This window comes from Musa acuminata, chromosome BXJ1-5 (assembly GCF_036884655.1).
Source record: "Musa acuminata AAA Group cultivar baxijiao chromosome BXJ1-5, Cavendish_Baxijiao_AAA, whole genome shotgun sequence".
NCBI classification, from domain to species: Eukaryota; Viridiplantae; Streptophyta; class Magnoliopsida; order Zingiberales; family Musaceae; genus Musa; species Musa acuminata.
Genome location: NC_088331.1, coordinates 5,992,917 through 6,005,193, shown reverse-complemented (window position 1 = coordinate 6,005,193; position 12,277 = coordinate 5,992,917). Strand labels below are relative to the sequence as shown.

General features: G+C 39.8%; 2 protein-coding genes and 2 long non-coding RNA genes across 4 annotated transcripts in view; 3 read left to right on the top strand and 1 right to left on the bottom strand.

Annotated features, from left to right (window-relative positions):
- Positions 1-1,647: 1,647 nt before the first annotated feature.
- On the bottom strand, positions 1,648-3,184 carry LOC135673340 (uncharacterized). The gene is made up of 2 exons (XR_010513280.1): positions 2,800-3,184; positions 1,648-2,314 (listed from the first exon to the last, which is right to left on the bottom strand). It is a non-coding gene; the product is annotated as an uncharacterized LOC135673340 (long non-coding RNA).
- An 83-nt stretch (positions 3,185-3,267) lies between these two features.
- Positions 3,268-5,518, top strand: LOC135673338 (uncharacterized). Its single transcript, XR_010513278.1, has 2 exons — positions 3,268-3,817; positions 3,955-5,518. It is a non-coding gene; the product is annotated as an uncharacterized LOC135673338 (long non-coding RNA).
- Positions 5,519-7,858: 2,340 nt separating this feature from the next.
- Positions 7,859-8,356, top strand: LOC135675170 (alpha-amylase type A isozyme-like). Its single transcript, XM_065185445.1, has one exon. It carries the CDS (start codon positions 7,859-7,861, stop codon positions 8,354-8,356), a length of 498 nt encoding a protein of 165 aa, XP_065041517.1.
- Positions 8,357-9,567: 1,211 nt separating this feature from the next.
- The window catches only part of LOC103984405 (villin-2), a 28,281-nt gene continuing 25,571 nt past the window's right edge, over positions 9,568-12,277 (top strand). Inside the window, 1 exon segment of the mRNA XM_065185441.1 lies at positions 9,568-9,606. Within this exon segment, the coding sequence (XP_065041513.1) occupies positions 9,568-9,606 (39 nt within the window).

The following is a 12,277-nucleotide window of genomic DNA, read 5'->3' as shown; positions in this document are numbered from 1 at the left end:
TTCATTAACATTATTTAGGTAAAAAATATTATAACACAGATTTTTATGGTAGTGGATTTTACTAAGGTTTACAGTTTCGAATAATATCGCCCAGTACGATCGATATGTACCGGTCCGACAATATATCGATATGCGGACCGCTCGCTACCGGGTGGAATACTTAACATCGCCTCGTATCGGATGATACGGGGTTATATCGGGCGATAACGCTCGAAAATTTGACTATTACCGCTCGACACAGCTTAGTAACGATCGATTTCAATCGTTGTTGCTCGGTAACGATCGAAATTGGCCGTTACCGATCGATAACAGTGCAAATCGATCGTTATCGATCGATAACAAAATTAATAGGTCAAATATTTAAAGTTTATATTATAACAAAATAATCTAATAATTCGAATCGACCATTATCGATCGGTAACCGAAATATGTATCTTGCACAAAACTATTCCTCATAGTTCGAAAAAGATATATGATATTATTCTTACCTAATTTATATTGATTTTGCTAAACTTATATTATTACTATATTTATTTTTAACTTAAAAACTTTTTTTTTTATTTTTAGGTATTTTTGAAGGATTTTACAGTTAAATTAGGTATACCGCTCGGTACGCCCTGGCGTATCGCTTGATACACAATACCGTACCATAATGAGCAAATCTCGAAACTCTGATACGAAATTTGATTTTACTATCATAAGAAGGGGTTGTTTAAATCAGGACATCAGCAAAGTTCCTCATCCCCTGCCAACCTTCCATGGAAATATAGGCATACAACCAAAGCATGCAACCTGATGTGATGCATCTTCAACGCTTTCTTAGATTGCATGAAGAACACATGTTTGGTTTCACAAACATACTACTGTTATCTCCATGTGAGATCAAATGAATGGAAAACAAGAAAAAGAACGGACAATGGAATGCAAACGAGATGGATGATTCAAGAGGCATCAAACCAGAGCAAAACAAAAACATAGTGCTTCATTATCCATTCTGCCAGAATAAGTACCACAGCACCAGAAATCAACCACAAAAATGAAATTGTGCAAAACATATTCGAGTGTTTGCACTCTCCAAGTTTCTGAAATTATAGATCATGCATGTTCTACTAGGCATTGGCATACCAAGAATTTGAATACAAGTTGTGGAAGCAGATGAGGAACATGAATAACAGGGCTAGCAGTGAAATATGCTATAATATGTTAATGCTGAAAACCATGGTTGTGAATTTGTTGAACAAATTCAGAATGATTTGCCTAAACAAAAACTCAAAACACAAACCAACTCGTAGCAACACCGGAGCGAATCAAGCTATTAATTCAAGAACTAACCAAACAGAGAGACATGGTTTAAAAGATCAAGAAAGAGAGAATGATACAGCAGTAAACACAGTTTAACCATCTTTGTTGCAGTTTTGCTGCCAAGGAGATTTAATTAAGCACTTGAAGTAGGACAGTGTACCAATCTGAACCGCTTCCTAGATGCAATGTGTGAGTACAGGCATGAGAGATCGGCACTGTCAAAATCTAACCGAGAAACCCTATGAAGATGGTGGATGACACCAATGACATTATGACAATGAAACAACAATAAAAATGCAAATATTTCAATACAAAAGATATTAATGATTGGGAAAGAAAGAATATGAAGCTTGAATTGTTTCTCATTAATCAATCAAAAAAAGGCACAATTTGCTGCCTGTTGCAGTAACACACAAGTCATGAATCTATGCAAAACTTTTACCATTCTTTACTACCACAATCTCCAACCAGTACTTCTCAAAAACAGATCTATTTTTGCTGTAACATAGATGGCATAAATCAAAGCAAAGTTTGTACCATCCATCACTACCATAATCTCCAAGCAGTACTTTTTTCAAAGCCAGATCATCCACAATGCACAAACCATTTTTCTCATCAAATTAATCCAATCGACGAATCAGAAAACCTACATAAACGAGTGAGTTTGGCAAGAGACTGCAGCTTCTGCTATTCCTATCAACCTCTTTTCTTCGAAAGCATCAAAGCATAACCTTTTACACCAACATGGATCCAGTAAAACAGAGATCTAAATTAATAACTTGAACCTGTTCAAGCGATTTGCAGCGTCAAATCTCTATACACTAATCCAGTGATTTGCAGAGATCTAATCTGCAGGATAATGCACAAGGGGCGGGATTCTTGATGAGATCCAGTGACGGAAAGTGTTTGCTGGCTGGCTGCTCCTTTTTGCCGGACACTGACTGCTGGAAGGCGTAAGTGCTAGCCATTAAATTTGGGTGGGAGCTGCACTGAATGAGGGTGTGCGACTCACCTGAAGGTGGAATCAGATGCTGAGATGATTGTTAAGTTCCTCAACAAGGAACCATGGAAACTCCTTAACTGTTTTAGGAGTATTTTGCAACTATCTACATGTTTTTTGGGTTGTAAATTCTTTCATCTTTTCAGAGAAGGGAACATAAGTGCTTAGCACATTTTGCGGTGTATTCTAAATCCGAGGAACATGGTTTAGGTAGCCAAGCACTAGCCATACAGACTACCAGAAAAAAGAAGAGCTAACTCGAATTGTTCCTCCTACAGAGTTTCTATTAAGAATGATGATTCATATGAGAACACAAGTCCATCTAATTATTCATACCTTGTCCATGCAATGCATACTATAAACTTTTTAAAGACAACTTTTAGCCTTAAACACAAAAGAATGTTTATATTTAAGCTCAACGACTGATGAAGACAATGGAAAGGAAAGCATCAATGAAACAATGAAAGCATCAATCGACGCAAATTAGAGTACAATACCTCATAACCTTCTTTTATCCTATAGCAAGAATACTCGATGAAATCAGCGTGAAGATCACACCAGGAAGTTCCCACACAAGTGTTTCTCCTTCCTACTGTCAATCAAAGCTCGAACTCTTCCTCACGGAGCGCCAATTCTGCAGCTTCTTCCTCTTCTTCATCAAGCATAAAGTACTGGTTCCTCTCCACCGGGCGAAACATATAGAACATGAAAATGTAGAACAAAAGGCTCACGGTTTCCTCAGCTGCGACGCTCACGCACCGGTACTTGTAAGATGTGATTGTCCCCGATGCATAGACGACGATCCTCGTGAATTACAAATATCCGATCACAATGATGTAGAATTGCCGGAAAAGTGTGAGCTTCATGAGGTTTGTCGAGTCGGATTGACATGATTTGGGTTCGCCGCCGGATGAAATTTGTCGGCAGGTCGCGTTGTCGTTCCACCAAATGCTGTTCGCTGTTCGTGTTGGCTTCGCTAACTCATCCTAATCTCCACGTTTCCTCATACGTCCAACGTGGTGGTTTCCCCTTTTGCCTTTTACCTTTCGCTTTCCTGTGTCTCGCCCGCGTGGCCGGTCGCCGCTCCGCCGCTCCCGCGCTCTGTCGCCGCCCCGCGCGCGCAACCCAATCGTCTGGCTTCGACGCAGAGCAGCGGAGGAACGGATCCCAAAGCGGAGAGAGCGACACGTCAGACTCGTGGCAGCGACCACCCGGCGAAAGATAAAAAAGAATAACGAATTTTCAAGAAGGGCATAGTAACGGCGTTAACGTGGGTGACGTCGTCGTCGCGGATGTGGCGAGGCCGCGAGGCATCGCGCTCGGACGCCCCTTGGAAGCGAAGCGAAGTGTATTAATTGGCCCCAAGCGGCCTTCTCTCTCTCTCTCTCTCTCTCTCTCACGCTATCTCTCGATCTGTTTCTCCAGCGGCCTTATATCTTGCTTTGTACTCCTATTGGTATCCCGATCTAGCGGAAACGTTCAAGGTGGTGATGAGGTTCGGTGGAACCGGTGGTGGTAAGCGATGGAAGCATTTTGACCTGATCAGCGGTTTTCTTCTTCTTTTTAACTTCATCCTGACGCCAGATTTGGTGTTTTGGGGATAAATTTTTGGCTTTGATTACTCCTAACAGAGGGATAATTTCTTTTTGCAGCAGAATTGCGATGGGAACTCGTGAGGATCGCTGCTTCTTTCCTCTCACGAGTTTGCAGATTGGGTAAGAACTAGTATTGAGGTGTTCTTGGTTCCGTATGGTTTTCTAGAAACGGTTTTGTTATCGCTCCCCTGTCTCTACCCCTAAATCAACTTCATTTGGTAAGATTATCTAGTTGACATATTGGACTGATATGTGAAATATGAACGCTAGAAGCATGGATTTAATGGGAAAGAAGATGGGGAAAATTTCGACTCTAGGTTACAAAATTGTGAGAGAAGAAATCGTAGTTCCGTGAAATCTTTATGTAGTTTATAACCTTATATAAACACCTTCCGTGGAATTAGTAGTGTCCTTTGATGGTATCCGTGTCATTTGAACCTGGATGTTTCTAATACGCTCTTATTGACCTCCATCACAAGATGTCAACAGATGGTGCATAGGATCCCTGCTAGAAGTAGAACCACCCACTTGTCACCTATTCTAGATCAGAAGTAGTCTAGCCTGGTTGCTCTGTTGGCGATGACATTCCCCTTATTTGATCAGATTCTTGGTGAAATCCTGCTAGTGGCATGATCTGCACAGTCTCCTCCCAAGCAATAGGTCATCAAGAAAGAACAAAAAATAGACAATTGAAATTGCATCATGAAGATATATCTATTTCTTTTTCTCAATTTTTTCTTCTTTTTTCTTGGTGGCATACTGAATTGGTACTTGTCAATATCCCCCTATGGTGAGGTAAATTGTAGGTTGGACTAGGGAATGGTATGGGCTGTCTTGCTGATAAGGCAATGTTTATATGATGGTTGATTAAGTATTTTTTTTATTGAATCGTCTCATTTACAACAATACTCTCTGTTTAGAATGATTACAGATATATCTTAAATAACTCATTTACATGTTCATTTTTTTGGGTTTCATGGATTATCATCAATATTGTTTTTAAAACTCGAATGGCATCATGAAATAGTATGCCATCAGATAATCGGGGTGTCGTGTGGACATATATATGAGACATATGAGCAATGTTATGTAAAACATATGCATTATAAAGAGGGTTTGATAGATTAATAAGCCAATGTATCCATGGTTGTTGCTATTTCTTTAGAGACAAATATTTCTAAATATGATTTATCAAAAGAAAACTACATTTTGATATGTTGCATTTGTCAAAACTTTTCAGTATCCTGATCCTCTTTTATCATTTAGCAATGTATTTGTAGTAATCAAGCAATAACAGGTTAGTTGTTAGGCCCCAGATCCGGTGCTTAAGCTACTGCGTAGCTTGGAGGCCCTTTGAGTGCCAAGGGAAGGGTGTGCTGACAAACCCTTTTGCTAATGCTGGCTTGTCCTGGTTAATATGGATCTCATGTTGACCATGCTAATTGGCATATACTGTGGCAACAATGCATTGTGATCATCTGTTTGCTCGAGTTTAATTCTTAATTCAAGAGTCTCAGTAACTGTACTTTGTGAATTCCCATCTCAAACAGCAATTTAAGATTCCAGGAATGGTACCTAGTGAATTCTCATCTCAAACAGCAATCCAATTTTCCTCATTGAATTCATGTTTAATGGATTGTAATCATTTGCAGTGTGTCCAATGATTGTCCTCTATGACGTCTTAATTTTATAAGCATAATCAGTTGCTCTAGCATCCCTAAACGTTTAAACTTTGGCAACTTTGAAAAATAAAAACTGCTACCAATTCAGCTTACAATTTATTGTCTAATCCTCAATCCTGAATGTTAAAATCTTGCTATAACAGTATACAACTTTTCTCTTCTTTTTTGTTTAGGTCGCAGTCTTTGCTCAGACAACATAGGCTTTCAGATTATGAGTTATCATTAACTCGTTGCTGTTTTCTTCTCCAATTTTCTTCTCTAAAATCTTTTTGTGAGTTGAGACTTTTATTTTTCTTCTTTTTAGTTTGTTTATGTTTTCCCATGTTGGTTGGGTATTCAGAATTTGGTGTAAACTATCCGAATGTTGCTATCAACTATAAAATTTTCACTAAAGTTCAGGCTTCTTGTAGCAAGGTATTTCACGGAATTGAGTGTTGATAGGTGTGCATTGTATTTTCGATGCGATCGGGATTACGATGCCTCTTCTCCATCTCCGCATTCATGCCCCCGACTCCAGCTGCCGCTCCTCCGCCGGCGGAGCCTTCCATGCAACTAGGGTTCTTTCTGTTTTATCCTTTCCTCTCCTCTTCCTTTATTTCTTCTCTTCTCCGTCTTCTATGCAACTAGGGTTCTTTCTGTTTTATCCTTTCCTCTCCTCTTCTTTTATTTCTTCTCTTCTCCGTCTTCTATGCAACTAGGGTTCTTTCTGTTTTACGATTCGATGTTAGTGTATTGTTGGAATAAGCTAACACTAATCTTCATTAACGAATCAAAAGGGAAGCTTTCCGTAAGTACGTGCATGCATGCATAAGGTTGATTGACACCATGCAATATACTAATCGTTTGACTTAGAGAGAAAAAAAGGGGAGGGATTAAATAACATGGTTTATGTCTCCTCTCAGATGGCCTGCCAATGATCAAAGTAATAATGCATCTCAATATCGCGTTCGATTTCTCCATTATTGACTGCACCAACACTCAAACATTATGAATCTTATCTATACCTCTCTCTTGCAACTCATGCTTCATCGTATATACACAACTTAATTTGTCTCAGACCCAATTTCCCAGTCAAGATGAAAAGGAGTTGTCAGCAAAGATGCTCGACTGCACATATTATTTTGTCATGAAACCATGGAAAGGGATAGGAGAAACGTGCATGTAACAACATATGAGAGGAGCACAAAATAATCACATCAAAGTGGAGGGAACGAGCGCCACCTAGCCCGTTGACCCATGAAACCAAGCTGGTTTTGGAGGCAATCATTGAAGAACTGAGTCGAACGAGGAGGAGGTCGAACGAGGAGGAGGAACTCGATGTTCCTCCCATCAAATGTATGGAAGTGGAACGTCGGTGGTGTGGTTGTTGACTAGAACGAGAAAGAGGAGGAGAAGCTTAAAAGAGATATAGTTAACAGCATTTCTTTTAATTGTGCATTTAGCTAGATCCAAACAGAAGAGCGGATCAGCTCATGTCTGCTGGGCCTGCGATCTCGATCCGTAACCATCGAATGAAATGATCCGACCCGTTTAATTTGACTGGCGGAATTATGGGTCGAGTATACAGACCCGCTAGCGAGTCGGGTCGGATCTAAACACAACTTTAAACGTTTTACGGGGGCTGAGGCAGTGAATAGGGTTTCTGTGAAATATTTAGCTTGTTTGGGGATCTAAACACAACTTTTAACGATTAGTTGGTCTTCATACTTGTGTCATTATCCTAAATTAGGTTTTCTGTGAAATATTTAGCTTGTTTGGGGAAACAATCAAAGATCATCATACGAGGCTGTTTCTCGTTTGAGAGATGCATTGCGTGTGCTTGAGCTGTCCGATATGTCTAGGGTTTGATATGTTTTTGTGGTGTATGATGACTTGTTTTTTTCAGTTCTGAAAGTGAAATCACTTGGTCCTTGGATGTTTCTGCTTCTGTTTCTTGTCGTTCCGAACTTGGCTCAGTCCCAGATACTCTTCCAGGTAGAGATAAACAGATCCATTTCTTTCCTTTGTCCTTCATCGCGTTTACACTAAGAGAAACGAATACATTGCAGGGCTTCAACTAGGAGTCGTGGAGGCAGCAAGGCGGCTGGTATAACTTCTTGAAAGACAGTCTCTGATATAGCCAACGCTGGAGTCACCCACGTCTGGCTGCCTCCGCCCTCGCACTCTGTCGGCGTTCAAGGTCGTTCCGTGATTCGTATTTGCCGTCGTGATCACTCTCACATGTTGACCGAGTCGGCCTTGGTCTAAACTATTATGTGACACTTCTCCTCTCAGGTTACATGACGGGCCGGCTCTACGACTTGGGTGCTTCCAAGTATGGGAATCAAGATGAGTTGAAGGCGCTGATCGGCGCTTTCCACGACAAGGGAGTCAAATGCGTGGCCGACATCGTCATCAACCATCGTTGCGCAAACAAGCAAGACGGGAGAGGCATATGGTGCATCTTTGAAGGCGGAACCGATGATGCCCGCCTCGATTGGGGTCCACACATGATCTGTAGGGACGACACACAGTACTCCGACGGCACCGGCAACCTCAACACCGGCGAGGGCTTCGCGACGGCTCCCGACATCGACCCTACAGATCATGTGTGGACCCCAATCGAGGCGGGCATCATCGGTTCCGCCTTCGAAGGTGCACCATATGCCTCTCCCGTCTTGCTTGTCTGCGCAACGATGGTTGATGACGATGTCGGCCACGCATTTGACTCCCTTGTCGTGGAAAGCGTCGATCAGCGCCTTCAACTAATCCTGATTCCCATACTTGGAAAGCGCTGATCGGCGCTTTCCACGACAAGGGAGTCAAATGCGTGGCTGACATCGTCATCAACCATCATTGCGTAGACAAGCAAGACGGGAGAGGCATATGGTGCATCTTCGAAGGCGGAACCGATGATGCCCGCCTCGATTGGGGTCCACACATGATCTGTAGGGACGACGCACAATACTCCGACGGCACCGGCAACCTCAACACCGGCGAGGGCTTCGCGGCGGCTCCCGACATCGACCACCTCAACACGCAGGTCCAGCGTGAGCTCACGGACTGGCTGAACTGGCTCAAGATTGACATCGGCTTCGACGAGTGGAGGCTCGACTTTGCCAAGGGTTACTCCTCAAGCATCGCCAAGATCTACGTCGAACAGACGCAGCCAAACTTCGTGGAGGCTGAGATCTGGAGTTCATTAGCTTACGGAAACGATGGGAAGCCAGCATACGATCAGAACTGGCCTCTGATGCTGACCTCTACATGGCAATGATTGATGGGAAGATATTGACAAAGCTAGGCTCGAGATACGACGTGGGGAATCTCGTTCCTTCCAACTTCCACATCGTTGCCTCTGGCAATGACTACTGCATGTGGGAGAAGAGATGAAGACGATGATGATGAATCATGGAAGAGACTTTTCGCTTCTCTTTCGTTAACGTTTCTCATCTGTGTTGTAAGAAAAAAATATCGTTTCTCATCTTTGTAAATCTATTTTAGTGTGAAATCTTGGGTGCTGTTGTTAGCTTTAGAAAAAAGATGGTTTCATTTTGATATTAAATGGAATCATGTTTACCTGCAATCCATCTATTTCTTTGGAGCACCGTAGATAGTTTTTTTGGCTATGAAATGCTTATAGACTTGGTAGTAACATATGTGACATCAGAACCCTTTTTTTTCTACAATAACAATATGCTTACAGAGAAATTAAAATCATGAGCTATATTATAAAATTTTAGTAAAGAGTTATCGAAAATATGATAAGACTTAAAAGAAATATCTTTAAAAATCAATTTGATTTTATGCTCGAAAGATCAAACATAAAAACTATTTATTTATTAAAACAATTAATGAAAAAGTATAGAGAGAAAAAAAAAATTTGCATATGGGCTTTATCATGGTTCGCCTTACTAGTATGTATCGATGTATCGATTAGTTATCGGTACAATACATATCGAGCCATACCAACTTGTACCGAGTGTACCAACACATGGTACATAGGGAAATGCCGATATATTGCCCGTATCAATCCCCTGTCAGACCGGTATGTACTACTCGTATTGAATGATATGCTACGGTACGATGAACATTGGGCTTTATTGACTTATAGAAAGCCTGTGATAGGGTTCTTAGAGATTTACTATGGTAAGTTTTAGAAAAGAAAGGTATATTCACTAATTATATTGATATTATTAAAGATATGTATAATAATATAACTACCGGTATTAGAACTATAGAAAGTGTGTCTAGTGAATTTATTATTAATATAGGATTACATTAAGGATTCTCATTAAGTTCCTATCTTTTCATATTAATAATGGATAAACTTACTAGTCATTTACATAATAAACCTCTCCAGTAAATGTTATTTATTGATTATATTATCCTAGTTGATGAGAGCCTAAGTGAAATTGATTATAAACTTGAACTACGAAGATATAGAGAGATCGATGAAGACATTATTCATTGAATAACAACATGATGGTTAAAATGACATTATTAATTGAATAGCTTGATGCGCTCAATTTGCTACTTAATTGTGCTACAGAGTGTCACTATTAAATTTGGGGCTTCATCAACAAATTTAGATTCGTTTAAAAAATTCAAGCTGTGTCGCAATATCATGATGTGTTCTTTCTTAAGGCAAAGAAAAGAAACAAATTTAGGGCTTCATGAACAAATTTAGATGTTGATGTTCTTATTTAATGCGATTGTTTCTTTATTTGCAGTTTTTGTTCTTATCTAATGTGATTGTTTCCTCAAGTTTGCATTAGAGATGTGTGGACGTACGTGTGTAGGATGCCGACGCCAATGCAGCCATGATAAGGATCATAAGGTTAACATGCCTAGTCTTACCACTAAATATGGTCTTACCACCAAATATAGAGAGATTATTTCTGTGATCCGAATCTTGATCTCTCCTATTACAAAGGTGCAACCTTGCTGTTGTTGTTGCAAAATCTGCCCTCTTATTAGAAATGTGTGATTTAGTTAAATTGAATCCTAGAATCTTGATGCCTTCACCAATTTGGGGCTTCATCAAGCAATCTTTGTGAGTATCTGCTAAATGGATGCCATTATATATCTTGTAAGGTGATGCTGGTAACAGAACATGCACCGATTGGTTTCGTTGTTTTCCCTTCTCAAGGGATGTTTATCTTGGTAGCTCTCTTCACTTTCAGCCTTCCAACAGTCAAAATAAATATTAGCTTCTCCTTCCATGTTATTTAACATGCAAGTTCTTATATCTAAGCAACAAATTACAGTATTTTTTTTTCCTGGAAATGTAGCCAAACCTTTACAGTTGATATAAAATGCTAAAAAAATAAGATTTTTATACCTAATTTTCCTGGAAATGAAACCAAACCTTTACAGCATGATAAGAAGCACATGTGTCAATCACCCACTCAATCTCACTACAGTTATAATAAACAATATTTTTTTTTGATCTTGACTTGCTCCTACCCATACGTGAACTGCTTCTAGACTTTGACCTTCTTCTGTTCTCTGAGATAAGTGCATGTGAATCATTCTGAGATGTTGCTGAACTCTTTCTTCTCAACTCCTCATTCAACAAACTGCTTGTTACTTGACTTATAGTAACAATACCATCTGGCGTAGAATTACTAAGGGAAACCACTAGTGTCTCCCAACTTTCTGGTAATGAACTGAGAAGTAACAATGCCTGCAACTCATCATCAAAAGACATTTTCATAGAAGATAACTGGTTAGTAATACTTTGTATTTCATTCAAATGCTCAGCAATAGAAGCACCCTCTCTATATTTTAGGTTCACAAGTTTCATGATCAAAAAAGCTTTGTTACCAGTTGTTTTTCTTTCATAGAGATTTTCCAACTTTTTCCAAAGAGAATATGCAGAAATTTCAATAGAAACATGGTGAAAGACACTATCATCAAGCCATTGTCGAATAAACCCAATTGTTTTTCGATCTAACCTCTTACACTCATCATCTGTCATAGTTGTAGGTTTTGCACTATCCCCCTACAAAGGTCCATACAAATCTTTACAATACAAGAGATCTTCCATTTTTGGTTTCCATATCATCCAATTATTTACATTCAAACTAATAGAAATATTACTGGCCTCCATGTTCAAATACAAAAATTAAATCACTACAACCCCTTCAATTAGAAGGGTAAAAACCACGGGGCAAACTAGAGATAATCCACTATGAGAATAATGAATATACATATCTCAATCTTTTGCCCTAAACCCTAGCAGCAATCATAAGAGATTAACTGGGATACAAGGATCACGTCACTGCTCACAATATCTAAAACCTCCCCAAGTAATCATAGCAAGAGTCTACTGTAGATTTGATCTAACCTGAGATGATGATTGAGAATAGTCTCTCTGTGTTGTCCTTGTCTTCTTCCTTTTCTTTCTCTCGTTTTTCTTCCTTTTTCTTTTCTCTTTGCTGCTGCAAGGATATCAAGTTGCTGCCCTCGTTGCTGTCCTTTTATAACCTTTTTCTGCCTCTAAAACGTAGCCACCATACCCCCTAATGTTAATTAGGGTTAGATTAAGAGGGGGTGTGGGCTGTCCTAGCCCACTATTTGTGGGCTTCCTGCCCAACATTGGACACAAAGGCCATAAACTCATTGGATTTCTTCATCTTCGAACAATTGAGATCAGTTTATCTTTGCTCTCTATTTCTTATTTAAATCCATTTCTTATTTGGTCAGATTGATTT

What these genes read in the sequence shown, in the direction of transcription:
- LOC135675170 (XM_065185445.1), top strand. Translation starts at nt 7,859, where the DNA reads ATGACGGGCCGGCTCTACGACTTGGGTGCTTCCAAGTATGGGAATCAA.